Here is a 17,386-nt window from a genome sequence, read left to right as displayed (position 1 = left end):
AAGCAACAGCCCACTCCCAGTTTTCACCATCAGCCAATAGTGTTATACTGCCTATGTTGTTGTTTAGCCGTGTCCGACTCTTCATAACCCCATGGACCAGAGCACGCCAGGTACTCCTGTCCTCCACTGCTTCACACAGTTTGGTCAGACTCATGTTTGTAGCTTCGAGAACACTGTCCAACCATCTCATCCTCTGTCGTCCCCTTCTCCTTGTGCCTTCAATCTTTCCCAACATCAGGGTTTTTTCCAGGGAGTCTTCTCTTCTCATGAGGTGGCTAAAGTATTGGATCCTCAGCTTCACAATCTGTCCTTCCAGTGAGCACTCAGGACTGATTTCCTTCAGAATGGATAGGTTGGATCTTCTTGCAGTCCATGGGACTCTCAAGAGTCTCCTCCAGCACCATAATTCAAAAGCATCAATTGTTTGGCGATCAGCCTTCTTTATGGTCCAGCTCTCACTTCCATACATCACTACTGGGAAAAACATAGCTTTAATTATACGGACCTTTGTTGGCAAGGTGATGTCTCTGCTTTTTAAGATGCTGTCTAGGTTTGTCATTGCTTTTCTCCCAAGAAGCAGGGGTCTTTTAATTTCGTGACTACTGTCACCATCTGCAGTGATCATGGAGCCCAAGAAAGTAAATTCTCTCACTGCCTCCATTTCTTCCCCTTCTATTTGCCAGGAGGTGATGAGACCACTGGCCATGATCTTAGGGTTTTTTTTATGTTGAGCTGCCTATAATTTTCCTATATCTATCATGACTGCATGAAATATACAAATTCATGAGGATCAAGTCTAATCCTCTTTGAAAGTCATCTAAGCTAGGGGCTGTAATGTTTCTGTGCCCATTTGAGATAGATAGATGATAAGAATGAGGAAATGGACAACTTTATAATCAGCAGATGAACCCCACAGTTTGTACAGGCAGCTGGCCATCTGTCACGGATATTTCCATTGTGATTCCTGCATTTCAGGGGGCAAGACTAGATGACCCCTGGGTCCTCTTCCAACTCTACCATTCTCTAATTCTATGGTTGAAGCATCGCTTTTGCTTTAGCAACACCAAAGTCAGTGCCGGAGGAGTTGGAAAGCATTCCTTTACTCTTTTGTTATAACAATAATAATATTTTATTGTTCATACCCCGCCCATCTGGCTGGGTTTCCCCAGCCACAACTTGCTATGTCACCTGGAACCAGAGCTGTGATTAACATTAACTATGGTTAGTTTACACCAGGTTAGACTTTTTTTACTGAGTACAGTTTAACTGAGTACAGTTAATGTTAACCACGGTCTGTCCATCAAAACACAGCTGAGCTAAAACTGAAGTTCTCCCAGCCATGCAACAGGGAAGGGGCTTGCTGTGGCTTTTTCCTGTGCATGCATGTTGTGCTAAGCCATGGTTTAGTGCAGGGATCAGCAGACTTTTTCAGCAGGGGTCCACTGTCCCTCAGACCTTGTGGAGGGCCGAACTATATATTTTTTTGGAGGGGGGAATGAAAAAATTCCTATGCCCCACAAATAACCCAGAGATGCATTTTAAATAAAAGCACACATTCTACTCATGTAAAAACATGCTGATTCCCGGACTGTCGGCGGACTGGATTTAGAAGGTGATTGAGGCAGATCTGGCCCCTGGGCCTTAGTTTGCCTACCCATGGTTTAGTCTGAGCACAGTAATCATGTCCAGTGTTACATACAGTGGTGCCCCGCAAGACGAATGCCTCGCTAAACGAAAAACCCGCAAGACGAAAGGGTTTTCCGATTTTTTAGCGGCTTCGCAAGACGAATTTCCCTATGGGCATGCTTCGCAAGAGGAAAGCCCATAGGGAAATCTCCGGGGACAGCGGGGAAGCGCAGCGCGCCTTCTTCTCTGTTCCCGGACCTGTCCTAAGGCTTGCAGAGGTCCAGGAACAGAGGACAAGGCGCGAAGGGCTTCTCCTCTGTTCCCGGGGCTTGCGGTGGGAGGAGGGTTTTTCCTCCCCACCGCCAACATTCAGAACAGCATTCTGAATGTTGGCGGTGGGAAGGAAAGCCCTCCTCCCACCGCAAGCCTTCAGGACAGGTCCGGGAACAGAGGGGAAGGCGCGCAGCGCTTCTCCTCTGTTCCCGGACCTGTCTTGAAGACTTGCGGTGGGAGGAAGGTTTTCCTCCCCACCGCCAACATTCAGAAGACTGTTCTGAAGGCTGGCGGTGGGAAGAAAAGCCCTTCTCCCCCGCCAGCCTTCAGAAGAGTTCCTGCCTAGGCTGCGGATAGCAGCCTACTGCCCCGCGCGAGGGGCGCTCTTAAGCAGAGCGCCCCTCGCGCGGGACAGACATTCGCCGCTTGGGGAGCCCTGCAGGGGAAGTCCTGCAGGGCTCCCCAAGCTGCGAATGTCTGCCCCACGCGAGGGGCGCTCTGCTTAAGAGCGCCCCTCGCGCGGGGCAGCAGGCTGCTATCCGCAGCTTGGAGAGCCCTCTGGACCTCTTCTGAAGGCAGGCGGGGGGCAAAAGTTTTTGTCCCCCCTGCCTGCCTTCCCGGGGGCTTTTAAATCGCCCCGGAACAGCGGAGAAGTCTCCGCTGTCCCGGGGGCTTTTAAAATGCTGGGGGACGGCAGCGAAGCGTTCGCAGCCGCCTGCCAGCATTTTAAGATCGCCCCGGGACAGCGGAGAAGTCTCCGCTGTCCCGGGAAGGCAGGCGGGGGGAAGCAAAGACTTTCGCCCCCCCCCCCCCGCCGGCCTTCAGAAGAGGTCTGGGGACAGACTGTCCCCGGACCTGGTCTGAAGGCGGTTTCCATAGGAATGCATTGATTGATTTTCTATGCATTCCTATGGGAAACTGTGCTTCGCAAGACGAAAAACTCGCAAGACGAAAAGACTTGCGGAACGAATTAATTTCGTCTTGCGAGGCACCACTGTATTCCTTTTTAAGAGGGAAAAAGTAGACTGGTTAGTGCTGAGCAGAGTCCCACTTTATAGAGCCCCTTTGCCTGTGGTAGGTCCATTATATTGTAGTTATTCCAGCTTGACACTCATACTGTCTTAACAGCCTTTAGTGTTTGGCAGACAATCTAACCTTGCTTTTAGGGGGTTGCTACAGGACCCTCAATTTATGACCCTCCCACCAGTCATAAACTGGAAGCCTGTGGTGGTCACACATTATAGGAAATGTTTGGTCCGTGGCCTAGTGGCTTCTGGGAGAATCTTCTCAGTAAGAATTGGGCCAAGCACTTAGCATAGAAGCAAGAGCGAAGCCTATAAATTCCACAAGTCTCTTAGAGGGGTGGGTATTGAAGATTGAATCAGAGACTTCATGCAGGGGGGGGGGGAAACCAGAGTCTGACTTTGCGGCCAAAGCTTAACAGCTGGCTAAAGATTTGAACAAAAGTGATGGTGAGGTCAGTGTTCCTCATTGATTAAGGAGGCTGGAAAGAATTTATTGCTTCCAAGATACAGTACAGGAGACTATCTGGAAAGCCAGATCTGTGCAAACAAAAGAAAGCGCTCCAGATTTTGTGACATTCCACCAGGAAGGGGGAACTTCTTCCTGAAATGAGGGATGGCTGCCTTCTGATGCTACCTAGAAGTATAGAATGGACACCTGCAATAGAGGCTCAGACTGAAGCTAAACCAGCTTCACCAATTTGGTTCCTAACAGACGTTTCTGACTATAACTCCCAGTTGTGGTTAGAAACAACTGGAGGGCACTGGGATCTGAAAGGCTGAATTAGGAAACCCTAGAAGGGGGCCAAAGTCCTCCTCCTCTGATGCTGTTAGCTGCTTATACCGTTAGCTGCGAAAACAAGTGCGGAAGGGGAAATAATTCAGTTTGAGGAACAAATATACAAGTGGTACATCGGGTTAAGTATTTAATTCGTTCCAGAGGTCCATTCTTAACCTGAAACTGTTCTTAACCTGAGGTACCACTTTAGCTAATGGGGCCTCCTGCTACCACTGTGCCGCCGCTACACAATTTCTGTTCTCCTCCTGAAGCAACGTTCTTATCCCGAGGTACTGTTTCTGGGTTAGCGGAGTCTAACCTGAAGCGTATGTAACCTGAAGTGTATGTAAACCGAGGTACCACTGCAATAAGTGATGAAATGTTTTGCATTGCTTTCCAAGCATATATGGTGGACAGGGGTGGAGTTGCTTTCGCACGTTGTTCCTGACAAATAGGAGTTTACAGGATTATCAGGGGAAAAGTAGCGTTGATCTTCATGGATGTTGCCTATAAGCTACATATTGCTTGGTGTACAAGGATGGGGAAGCTTTTTCAGCCTGACAGCTGCTTTCTGGCAGGGGGGGAAGGCCAGTGGTGAGTAGCAGCCAAAGGGAGAAATAAAATGAAATAAATGGGTGGAACAAGTGATTGTGACTTTTATTTTTGCACAATAGGGTGCATTTGTCCTATGGAAGGCTTGCACATCCACCAGGCCCATGCAGAGCATACCCAAGGTGGGAGTCTTGTTAGAATAAAGTTATAAACTCAGACAAATGAAAAAAACAGCTGGCATTCCCCTGCCCCCCTTCTGAGTCCTGGGGCAAGTGTACCTGACTGCTTCCCCCCTCCAGTCTGCATGGCCCTGACATCCATACCTCTCTATAAAATTGTAGAGTTGGAAGGGACCCTCAGAGGGACGCGGGTGGCGCTGTGGGTTTAACCACTGAGCCTAGGACTTGCTGATCAGAAGGTTGATGGTTCAAATCCCCGTGACGAGGTGAGCTCCCGTTGCTCGGTCCCTGCTCCTGTCAACTTACCAGTTCGAAAGCACATCAAAGTACAAGTAGATAAATAGGTACCTCTCCGGCAGGAAGGTAAATGGTGTTTCCATGCGCTGCTCTGGTTCTCCAGAAGCGGCTTAGTCATGCTGGCCACATGACCTGGAAGCTGTACGCCGGCTCCCTTATAAAGCGAGATGAGCGCCGCAACCCCACAGTCCATCACGACTGGACCTAGTGGTCAGGGGTCCCTTTACCTTTACCTTTAAGGGACCCTCAGAGCCATCTTTTCCAACCCCCTTCAATGTAGGAATACGCAGCTGCCCCATACGGAGGATCGAACCTGCAACCTTGGCATTATCAGCACCATGCTCTAACTTGCTGAGCTACCATCTTTCCCTGAAAGTAAGACATCCCCCCAAAATAAGACCTACAGTGGTACCTCGGGTTAAGTACTTAATTCGTTCCGTAGGTCCGTACTGAACCTGAAACTGTTCTTAACCTGAAGCACCACTTTAGCTAATGGGGCCTCCTGCTGCTGCCGCGCCGCCAGAGCCCAATTTCTGTTCTTATCCTGAAGCAAAGTTCTTAACCTGAAGCACTATTTCTGGGTTAGCGGAGTCTGTAACCTGAAGCGTATGTAACCTGAGGTACCACTGTAATACATTCCAAGTGACGAAAAAGCAGGTGAGGAGCCGGTGGATCAGCGCCAGTGAAAAGTGTGGCCTGAGGAGGAGCCATTCCTTAGAGGGAGTCGGGGGGGGGCCGACAAAGAGAGAAGCTCCCAGACTTGAGGCTTCCCACCCTTGTTCCATAAGATTCGTCAACCTACTCAAAAATGTCGCTGGCTTTTTTACAAGGTACTGTATTTTTCTCTCTATAACACTCACATTTTTTTCTCCTAAAAAGTAAGGGGAAATATCTGTGCGTGTTATTGAGCGAATATGTGGTCCCTGGAGCCGACTGGCCCGAGTGCAGGGGCAAAAATCAGATCCTGCGCTGCAGAGAGGAGGCTGCTGCTTTCCTGCATTCTGCCTCAGGGTCTTATTGCCCACCCTCTTCTGTTTTCGGTTGCTTTGTTTACAAAGTTGTAAAAGCTGTTTTCGGTTGCTGTGGTTACAAAGCACAGATCCACATGGATTCTCAGGATTTTTGCATTGGCCTACCCCAAACTCACTGTCAAATCACATGTCTGTGGCCGCAGCATGAAGCGCCAAAATGATACATCCACTGTTTCATTCAGATTTTTTTTTCTTGTTTCCGTCCTCTAAGAACTATGTGCGTGTTATGATCTGGTGCGTGTTATAGAGCGAAAAATACGGTAAATCCCTTGATATGCTTTTGATTCCCCCCCCCCTCGTATCTCTTTCATTGGTGGTTCTGCATGAACTTTCACCTGTGCTGGGGGTGAGGTTGACCTGAAAATCATTGGCAATTCTACGGTACTTCGGTTTGGAAGCCTGGCTTAAAAAAATAATAATAATAAATTATAGCGTTCCTGGAATATTTGTCCAAGTCATTTATTTTTTAAAAGCCAGAAGAGTCTGGCTCGCTAGCATTTTATGGAGAGATTCCCAGCAGTTCCATCATGTCCGAAATAAAAATGAAGATGTAAATTCAGTCGAAACGGCTGAGCGATGGCTCAGGCACCGACTGCAATTGTTCGCGTTCTTCCCCATCTCGGGTCGTTTGAAAGAGGAATGTTGGCATGTGGTAAATAAGAGAAAATTAAAAAGCAGATTTGTAGCATTGCTTTCCAGTAAATGCAGCTCTCAGACCACAGGGTACCCTAGTAACAGGAAGTCATGGTTGTTAAACTTCTCTCTTTCAGAATAGCTGCTTTCAAAACAGTTTTTTAAAAAATAAGATAAAAGGTGGGATGAACTGTTGCACATATCTTAACAGGCTACCTTTTGTTTGCCTCTGTGAGGGAGGCAAGAATTTTAATTGTCTGTTAGCCATGCTTGCTAGTTCTGCATGTGGGCAGAATTTGGGCAGGAGCCAGTGTGAGATGTTGCAGAATTTCAGATGGCTCATTTAGCACAGTCACAACAAATGGAATGCTTAACTGTTTGTTACAGGAGCTCATTTTGGATTGTGATTCTCAACTGTAAATTTCACTTAAATATTGAGTGAAAGGAGCATTCAGTGAGAATTGCTTCCCTCGGGATTTCTGTTGTAATTTAGAGCTAGAGAGAGAGAGAGAATTTAGCCCTATCTCTTATTGCATGCATGCAAAAATGACTGGGATTTTGAGGCTGTAATCCTGTGTCCACTTAGGGAACAGTCCTCTAGCTAGATCCATGGGGTTGAGTGGGTTAGAGCCCAGTGGATCTCCACCTGATTTCTGAGGTTCCTTGGTTGGCTTACTTCAGCCTTTCTCAACCTGTGGGTCCCCAGATGTTGTTGGACTACAACTCCCATCATCCCTAGCTAGCAAGGCCAGAGCTCAGGGATGATGGGAGTTGTAGTCCAACAACATCTGGGGACTCACAGGTTGAGAACTGCTGGCTTACTTCCATCTGAAGCTTTTATCTATCACACGGGCACATTGTGGTCTAGGCTATCTCACAGGAAGATTATCCTGCCTCAAAGCGGGACACTGCTCTAGATCAGGGATGGGGGACCTGCAGCTCTCCAGATGTGGCTGTCTGGCAGTGAGGGAACCGCCAGAAGGCCACCGGAGCTGGACCTCAGCGTCTGGGCAGAATGATGGAGGTGGAGATGCTCCTTCAGGTATCCTGGGCTGAGGCCATTTAGGGCTTTAAAGGTCAGCCCCAACACTTTGAATTGTGCTCGGAAATGTACTGGGAGCCAATGCAGATCTCTCAGGACCGGTGTTATGTGGTCCCAGCGGCCACTCCCAGTCACCAGTCTAGCTGCCGCATTATGGACAAATTTCAGGATTATATATCAACATTTCTGTGGTTTTCGTTGCTGCTTTTTATATTGTTCAAATTGCTGTCGCCGTGTAGCTAGTTCTGTATTCCTCCGTATGTTTCGCCATGCGTAGTTGGAAGAAATGTGAAATTCTGGGCTTTGCCTGAGAAAAACCCAAGGGGAGGGTCTGGATGAGAAAATGTCCTGGAGGGGGACAAGATTAAAATCTCAAAACCCCCAGAAGCAGCCAACTTGTTCCTCCTTGCAAAGGGATGTGAGTTGCATGTAGAAGAAAAGAAGTGTTTGTCCCATGCCTCCGACCCATTCACCCGGGGAGTTCCTTGCACATTGTCACTTCCTGTCCTCCGGAAAAATGCAACGTCTCTTAGTCCCAAAATGGATCAGTGCACCTGTGGGTGGTAGTTGTTGGGAATCGCAATCAGGGCATCTAGCTGGCCACCGTGAGACTAAAGTACTAGACTAGGCGGGCTTTTTGCCTGATCCCAGCAGAGCCCTTTTTATGTAGGTAGGACATTCTGTTGATTTTTCCCCCCTCATCAGAAAGCTCCTCTGGGCATGTTGGCAGGACTTGATGCCATGAATGGGACAGGTCAGCAGCCAACATTGCTCTAGGCCAAACGCACATGTCTGGCTCAGGACTCTGATGCCGGCTGAGTTAGAAGCTTCGAGGGCTGAGGGATGCACTTTGTGTTGCAGGGCTATCCATCTCCTCAAAGCTAGGAGGATGGCCTAGGACCCATGTACCTACCGGACCGCCTCTCCTGTTATGCCCCACAGAGGACCTTAAGGTCCACAAATGACAACATTTTGGAGGTCCCAAGTCACAAGGTGGTTAGATTGGTCTCACCTAGGGCCAGGGCCTTTTCAGTACAGGCCCTAACTTGGTGGAATGCTCTGTCACAAGAGACTATGGCCTTGCAGGACTTGACATCTTTCTGCAGGGCCTGCAAGACAGAGCTGTTTCGCCTGGCCTTTCGTTTGCAGTCAATCTGACCCTTACATTTCCCTCCCCTTATGGTTTTGATCTATGGGCTACTTTTAAAATAAGGCTGCATTTTAAATTGTGTTTTAACCTGTATTTTAAATTGGTTTGTCGTCCCCCCCCTTATTATGTTTTTACTGTAATTTTACTGGTGTTAGCTGCCCTGAGCCCGGCTCTGGCTGGGGAGGGCGGGATATAAATAAAAATTTTTATTATTATTATTATTATTATTATTATTATTATTATTATTATTATTATTAAAAGCTGCATTGGCCTTCCTGCCTTCCTCCTTTTAAGAAGCAAAGGGCTTCCGATATATATCTTAACCTGATGTATATCCATGTTGCATTAAAAATGTACCAATAGGATATTTGATTTTTTTTAATCATATGGAGGGCAAAGATGCAATAGGCTGTGGTTATGCATGAATTTATTTCCTTGTTTTGTAAAAACCACCCTACAATGTTGGGAAGGGGGCTCCCATAATGAGATAATGAGAATCAGAGTTTTGTTCCGACACTGAACATTTCCAGACACCTGTGTGTGTGGCACTGCTACGTCAATATATAGGGACAGATAATGCGTGAGAATTTATGGTAGCAGTAAGCAGCTCTCCCATCAAATGGGACTTTGCAGTGCAGGGTTGGGAGTTAAGGAATAAGGAAGGCTTATTAGCAACGTTTGCTAGAGGGCCTTCACTTCTGGAGGGCAGTTTGCAGCTTCCTGGGCAGCTGTCATTACTTGTCAAGATGCCTGTTGTCTTTCTCCTTAGGCACAATCCCCACTGGTCTCTGTCACCTATGCAAGTCGCAGCATGGACTAAATGGGACTGTGCAGGCGATGAATCTGTAGACCTTGGGGATGGAAAGGGCCGAAGAGTGGGAAAGAAGTTAATGATGCATAGTATGAAAAATGTGATTAGGAACGATGAAGAAATAACGAATATGGGCATGTACAGAGCAGACCTCCCTTGGCAATGAGGAACCTCTGTATTTAAGAAGAGGATTCCACACTACAACAGTATTACAGTCATACCTCGGGTTACAGACACTTTGGGTTGCGCGATTTCAGGTTCTGCACCGCGCCGAACCCGGAAGTACCAGAACGGGTTACTTCCGGGTTTCAGCGCTTGCGCATGTGCAGAAGCACCAAATTGCGACCTGGGTGTGTGCAGAAATGGCGCTGCAGGTTGCGAACACTGCAGGTTGCGAACATGCTTCCCGCACGGATCACGTTCACAACCCGAGCGTCCACTGTACTTCCTTATTTATTTATTTTTTACATTTTTACGGTTCCTAGTAACGGGGGGTCCGTGATTAACAAACGTTGATTATGTATTGGCGTTTCTTGACTTTGTTTCATTTTCCTTCCCAAGAATTTGGGTTGGGGTTGATTAGAACTTCATAAGCTCCATGAAGGGATCGATGAAGTCAGACATTTGGGGATCCCTGATCTAATGGTTGAGAAGTCTTTTCTTCAACACGTTCGGTTCTAGTTTCCTGTTCTTTACTTTGGAATGTCTTGTTTTCCAGGAAGGAAAGAAGAAGTTTGATAAAGAAAGTGAAAAGTATTATTCAACCTTAGAGAAGCACTTAAATTTATCTGCCAAGAAGAAGGAATCACACCTGCAAGACGTAAGCTCTTTACCATTGGGGCTTTTATTTTATTATTATTTTATTTGCATTAATAAAGAGGGGGGAAGGGGAAGGATCAACGAGGGTAAGTGACAATCACCTTCTGAATTTATGTAGAACAGTCATCCATGCTTCTGTTCAGAGATTTGATGTACATATAAACGACTTGCATATGGATTTTAAATATATGTTTAAATATAGTAATAAATTTGTCACTACATTTGTTGATTAGTTTCCTTTTTAGATCACCCTTTCTCCCAAAAGCAGCCCAAGGTGTTGTACAATAAAAATAAATAAAAATGCATAATACACACCATAAATAAGATTTAACTTAGTAGTGTCCTCTGATCAATAATGGAATCCAATCCAGTAGACCAGGCATAGGCAAACTCAGCCTCCAGATGTTTTGGGACTACAACTCCCATCATCCCTAGCTAACAGGACCAGTGGTCAGCGATGATGGGAATTGTAGTCTCAAAACATCTGGAGGGCCGAGTTTGTCTATGCCTGCAATAGACTTCTCTATTTCCAGGATTTACAGCAAAAGAGTGAAATTACACAGTTTGTGTTGTTTGCCATTAACCTGCCTGTCTAAACACAATAATGAATTATCATCTGAGGATTATGGAATGTTGTTCATGCCGGCACCCTTGCCTTTTGCATATTTTTAGGCTACCCATAGCACAGTTACACAATACTATTACGCAGCACAGCACAATCAATCAATCTATAAATTTAGCAGTAAGAAATTAAACAACAAGCAGACCCAAAATCATTAACATGCAATAATATAATACGACTTAAATCGGCAGCAGCTCAGCATAAAAATCTGGAAGGAAGGCCAAGGGGAGCAGTTATTTTTGGAGCTTTCCAGAAAGTTTGCAGTGATGAGGTCTGGTATGACGTTCCATAGATGTTGGGTCAGGTTGTCAGAGTGTGATGGTCTACAAAAGACCAACTCAACTGTTTCTACCTTCCCAGTGTGGGATTTTGTGTGTGTCATGTTTTGTAGAAATTTATTGGCTGGTTGTGTAGAATAATATTCCCTTCCGCTCCATACTCTTCACATTTGGCTGCTCTACAAAACCATTTTCACCATCCATAATATTCCCCTTAGCACATCAAGAACATTTCCTGTCCCACCAAAAAAATAAAAATATTTGTATAAATCCTCATTTCCTCTGTCCCTCCATCTCCAACCCTGCTAGCACTGAACAAATACAGTTTCGTCCATCTAGCCTAGTACAGTGGTACCTTGGTTTACGAACTTAATTCGTTCCAGAAGTCCGTTCTTAAACCAAGGTGTGCTTTCCCATAGCAGCGGGGGACTCAATTTGCAAATGGAACACACTCAACAGGAAGCAAACCAAACCAAAACACCTACTTCCGGGTTTGCAGCGTTCTTAATCCAAGTTATTCATAAACTAAGCAAGAAGATCAAATCTATCCATTCTGAAGGAAATCAGCCCTGAGTGCTCCCTGGAAGGACAGATCCTGAAGCTGAGGCTCCAATACTTTGGCCACCTCATGAGAAGAGAAGACTCCCTGGAAAAGACCTTGATGTTGGGAACACAAGGAGAAGGGGACAACAGAGGATGAGATGGTTGTACAGTGTTCTCGAAGCTACGAACATGAGTTTGACCAAACTGCGGGAGGCAGTGGAAGACAGGAGTGCCTGGCATGCTCTGGTCCATGGGGTTATGAAGAGTCGGACACGACTAAACCACAACAAAGCTGTTCTTAAACCAAGGTACCACTGTACTGTCGACTCTGGCTTGCAGCGGTTATCCAGGGCATCAAACAGAGAGCTCTCGCCCATCACCTGCTTACCTGATCCTTTCAACGAGGAAGGATTAAGAGCGTAAGAAGAGCCTGCTAAATCAAGGCAATGGCCCATTTAGTCTGTATTGTTTTCACAGTGGCCAACCAAATGTCTCAATGGGAAGCTGCAACCCCACATGCTTAATTGAACTTGAGGCCGTCCGCATGGGTCCGAGAATTGAAAGGAGGAGGGCTGGATTCTGCTCATGCCGAGAACCCCATCTCTTTTAAAATTCACTGCTGTTCTGTTTATTTGTTACTGCCACCTCCATGTTATAAGCAAGAGGTTGTAATGCACTTGTAAAAGGCTGTTTTATGGACTTGGAATTAAGTCTTCATTATTACTCACTAAACAGATGTCTGCGTGGTGAAATCAACTGCAAGCAGGGGGGGAAAGAAGTTGTTTTGTTACCTGCGTGTACCGGATTTACACATACAGAATTCTCACTGGGGCATAATTCTGTCTCTGTTAATGGCAGGGAAAATAGAAGCAATTGCCATTAAAGAGCAAGTTGGAATGTGTTTCATAACATACTTCACAGCCAATCATGGTCTGGCTAAGTAGAGTTAAGTGCTTATTTTACTCTCGAGTTTGAATAAAACCTTTCTCCCTGCAGGGGGTTTCTATGGATTATTTATAAAATTGCAGTATCTGAACAACAACTACATTGAAATAGAGCGCAAGAACTCCGAATATAGTGTTGGTAGAGAATTGTCTTTTCATTTGAGCCTAGTTATATAAATGCATGTGTTTGGATACTTTCTTAACCGGAATGACTAGCTGTCTTTTTCCATAATAGATGCAGGTTTCTGGAAAGCATTATTTCACATGTGAAAAAGAAATACAAAGTGTGTAAATTACCGCTGTGTTTTTTGCACTTTGAGGTTGTTGTTTTTTAAGGTTTTGTGGATTTTTAGCTGCATTTTATTGGTAACGTTATTGGCTATTATATAGTTAAATGGTAAGTAAATGAACGCTTTATTCTATTTCTCTTTTTATTTTAGGCAGACACACAGATTGACCGAGAACACCAAAACTTTTACGAAGCGTCATTAGAATATGTCTTTAAAATCCAAGAAGTGCAAGAGAGAAAAAAGTTTGAATTTGTTGAGCCCGTAAGTTTTTGTGGTTACCAAAGTAGAAATATAAACAATTGCACAACCCAAACTTACAGTATGTGATATATCATAGTATATATGCATATACATTTAAACATTTTTAAAATAGTTGTGTTACACTTCCTTTCTTGTAAGTTAGTGTGGTTTAAATTTCCTATCCTCAAAACTCTTTTCGTATCTATCTGTCTGCCGATGAGCTTGCCTGTATGTGAAAATCCTTCACGTTGCAAAGAATTCTGTGGTTGGTTTATTCTTCATTTATGTAGAGGGCCCAACATGTCTAGAAAGCCTTCCTAATTCTGCACTGAGGCTAGGTGTTGCAGAGAAAGAATTGTTATGACATGGAAGGGATCATTTCAGGCATAATGTTAAGCCATTGGCTGTGCTGAGATAAAGGCAAAGGTACCCCTGACCGTTATGTCCAGTCACGGACGACTCTGGGGTTGTGCGCTCATCTCGCTCTATAGGCCGAGGGAGCCGGCGTTTGTCCGCAGACAGCTTCCAGGTCATGTGGCCAGCATGACAAAGCCGCTTCTGGCGAACCAGAGCAGCGCACGGAAACACCGTTTACCTTCCCGCCAGAGCTGTACCCATTTATCTACTTGCACTTGACGTGCTTTCAAAGTGCTAGGTGGGCAGGAGCTGGGACTGAACAACGGGAGCCCACCCCGTTGTGGGGATTCGAACCACTGACCTTCTGATCGGCAAGCCCTAGGCTCTGTGGTTTAGACCACAGGGCCACCCATGTTGGCTGTGTTGAGATAGCACATTGCAAATCCTGCAAACCATAGTTCGAAGGACTGGAAATCATCTTTCTTCTCATGTCTCACCACCACTCTATCCTCAGTCAGTATTGTTATCTAGATGGCAGACCATGGCTTAGATCTGCTTATCTGCTTTTCTTTTTCCATCTGCTGAACATTCTCACTTCTGAGTCACATGGGTCTCTGGAGGCAGACCAGCAGGCCTCATTATGGTTTGTCAACTCAGATTTCACACCAAGCCACATTTAGCACAAACTACAGTTGCAAGCCTACTTTAAATGTACATCATTGCTTCCAGAACTGACTTGCTGGCTTATCGCAAATGGTGGTTTTTTTTCCAAATTCATACATCATGGCAAACCATGGGTCAGCTGCTTTCATTGTAGTTTAATGCGACGCCTGAACTAAGTCAGCTTATTTACCTCAGTAAGGAACTCAAAATTTGCTCCTGAGGAACCCTCAGGTTCCCAGGAACAGAGTTCTTGAAAACCACTGACTTAAACCTGTGGTTTATGTATTTAAAGTGGAATATATGGGTTAATTAAAGAAGGGAATTTATCAGAAGCCGTCAAAAGCCTGTTCTGAACAATAATCTCTGTTCCTTGAATGGTCACGTAAAAGTTTCCTCATCCAGCGTGGAATGAAATTGCAGACAACTTGCCATCTATCTGCATGACATTTTAATGACTTGCGCTTTAGCAGTGTTGTCTGTGCAACACATGACATAACGTAAAAATTTCATAATGTAAAAATTGGCTCAGAATGCCTAACCAAGGCATTAGTCTTCAAACTTCAATAAATCTGTTTGACCTTTTATTAAAGAAGTAAAAGAAAGGGAGAGTATGGAAGTTATTAAAAAATATGGAACTGCTAAGGAAGGGCTAAAGCAACATATGACTTTGATTGCCTCATCACGGCTGAAATCCTAGGCATACTTACCTGGGAGTAAGTCCTGTTGAATTCAGTGGGGCTTGCTTCACTCTCTAAGGCTGCACTCCTGTGCACACTTACTTTGGAGTATGTAAGCATACTTAAGTTGCTTACATAGAGAGAGCTAATGCGCTCATGTCCTCCTGAGGTTTTCATAGGTACATGTTTAGCTACTTTGAGAACTGGTGGATTGAACAGATGAGACCAATAGTGGGTCCAACAGTCTAGAAGGCGGTTTCTGCACATTCTGGAGAGGGAAATGGTTGTGCAGATGGGGCTCATCAATCTGGGAAGGCAGCCCATCTAGGAGAAGGAAAATTCTGCTCCTAAACCTTCACCACCTTGTGAGACATCTCCAGGAGTAATAATAATGATAATTTATTATTTATACCCCACCCATCTGGCTGGGTTCCCCCAGCCACTCTGGGCGGCTTCCAACAGAGTATTAAAATACAATAATCTGTTAAACATCAAAAGCTTCCCTAAATAGGGCTTGCTTCAGATGTCTTCTGTCTGGTAGTTGTTTTTCTCTTTGACATCTGGTGGGAGGGCGTTCCACAGGGCAGGCGCCACTACCGAAAAGGCCCTCTGCCTGGTTCCCTGTAACTTGGCTTCTCGCAGCGAGGGAACTGCCAGAAGGCTCTCGGTGCTGGACCTCAGGAGAAGAAAATGCTAAGGAGTAAAACCTACATACATATGGAGTGGAGTCCCAAAGGAGGTTGGATGGCGCCTTGTACGCCTCCTTCCAGAAACTCCTGATTATTATTATTTTTTACTTTTAGCAAGGAGTTAAGATATTGGACACAACTGCAGATTTTCAAAGCAAACAAAATCAGCTCAGATTTTCCTTGACGTTCGTGTGTGTGTGTGTGTGTGTGTGTGTGAGAGAGAGAGAGAGAGAGAGAGAGAGAGAGAGAGAGAGAGAGAGAGAGAGAGAGAGAGAGAGACGTAAAGAAATAACCCAGCTCCTCGCTTTTTAGCAGCTGCTTTATCAAAAATATTTCCTGGAAAACTGTAGCAGCCGTTCTTGCTCTTGACCCTGGCAGAAGAAGTCCATTGCTGCTGGAATGGAATGGACACTATTTAATTAAATGCAGGCAAATTTGCAGAACAATACATAGATCAGAGGAAATAAACAAGTGATTTTATTTTTTTACGCTTAAATACACAAATGCATGAATACTGGCAGGTAACCTGCATAAGTAAAAAGTAAGAGTATAATTGATGGTAACAGACATCTCTGTTAATACTTTGCTGGCTTCATTTATAAAGGTGGCAAATGTGGGTCGGACCGGTGATCTTTCTGGATTGGCTAATACATGACTTTCCATCCGTCATTGGATTCCAGCTCCCATCAGCCACATCAATCATGGCCAATAGTCAGGGATGATGGGAGTTGTAGTTCAGCAGCACTTTGAGGCACCCTGATCTAGCCCGGTTCTGCCCACGTGAGTGAGAAGAACTCACACAGAGTTCTTCTCCAAACCAGCCACCTGAGATCTTTTAAGGGAGATGCAGAGAATGGAATCTGAGACCTTCTGCATGCAGAGAGTCCTACAAAAGGGTCATTGCCTCTTCTGCTCAACAAATAGATGGAGAAGCATTTTGGCCACACATGAAGAAGAGCAGCGTTGTTACACACCCCACATCACTGCATTTTGCAGTGTCTGTGGAAATGGCGTACTTAGCTATAGAAGAAGAGTTTGGATTTGATATCCTGCTTTATCACTACCCTAAGGAGTCTCAAAGCGGCTAACAATCTCCTTTCCCTTCCTCCCCCACAACAAACACTCTGTGAGGTGAGTGGGGCTGAGAGACTTCAGAGAAGTGTGACTAGCCCAAGGTCACCCAACAGCTGCATGTGGAGGAGCAGAGACGCGAACCCGGTTCACCAGATTACGAGTCCACTGCTCTTAACCACTACACCACACTGGTCATCTCGCGCATCAGCTTTTAAAATTAGTGGCAGCAGAAGATTGAGGGCCAATCAGAACCATAGAATTGTAGAGTTTGGAAGACACCACGATGGTCACCTAGTCCCAACCCCCTGCAATGCAGGAATCTTTTGCCCAACGTGGGGCTCAAACTCCAAACCCTGAGATTCAGCGCCTTATGCTGTACCAGCTGAGCTGTACCTGAACTTTACACAATGGCTGTCCTTGCTCCCATTTGCAATTGAACTAGCTCTACCGAAAGGCACTGATGCTACATTTGTGTCTCTGTTGATTTAGCCAGCGATGACTCGTTCACATGCGCAGGCCATGTGCTGAAAGTATATGTTATGTGAACCCGCCCACGGTACAGCTAGAGGTTGAGAAGGCTGATTTCGGCCGGTTTTGCTTTTATCAGTTGCATGTTTACCTAGGCTCTGAATCACTAAATACATCAGAGCAATAAATCAAAGCTTATGGTAGTTTAATGCAGCCCTAGCAATGAGGGTGAGTTAGCAGCTGAGCTATGAGGATCAAGGGGAAATGACAACATCTGAAGCCCGCAAAAAAAAGTCCTTTATTTATTTTTATGTAGTGTTGGTGACCC

The 17,386-nt window shown here is 45.5% G+C and overlaps 1 protein-coding gene across 1 annotated transcript in view; it reads left to right on the top strand.

The window, feature by feature from the left end:
- Nucleotides 1–17,386, top strand: part of ARHGAP42 (Rho GTPase activating protein 42) — a 168,818-nt gene that overhangs the window by 95,423 nt on the left and 56,009 nt on the right. The window contains exons 5-6 of the mRNA XM_081909678.1: nt 10,113–10,214; nt 13,041–13,151. Of these exons, the coding sequence (XP_081765804.1) occupies nt 10,113–10,214; nt 13,041–13,151 (213 nt within the window). The remainder of the gene's footprint in view (nt 1–10,112; nt 10,215–13,040; nt 13,152–17,386) is intronic.

The sequence above is a fragment of the Podarcis melisellensis genome (genome assembly GCF_964234715.1).
Source record: "Podarcis melisellensis genome assembly, chromosome: 4".
Classification (NCBI taxonomy): domain Eukaryota; kingdom Metazoa; phylum Chordata; class Lepidosauria; order Squamata; family Lacertidae; genus Podarcis; species Podarcis melisellensis.
The sequence above is the reverse complement of the archived record's forward strand: the minus strand, read 5'-3'. Positions and strand labels throughout refer to the sequence as shown.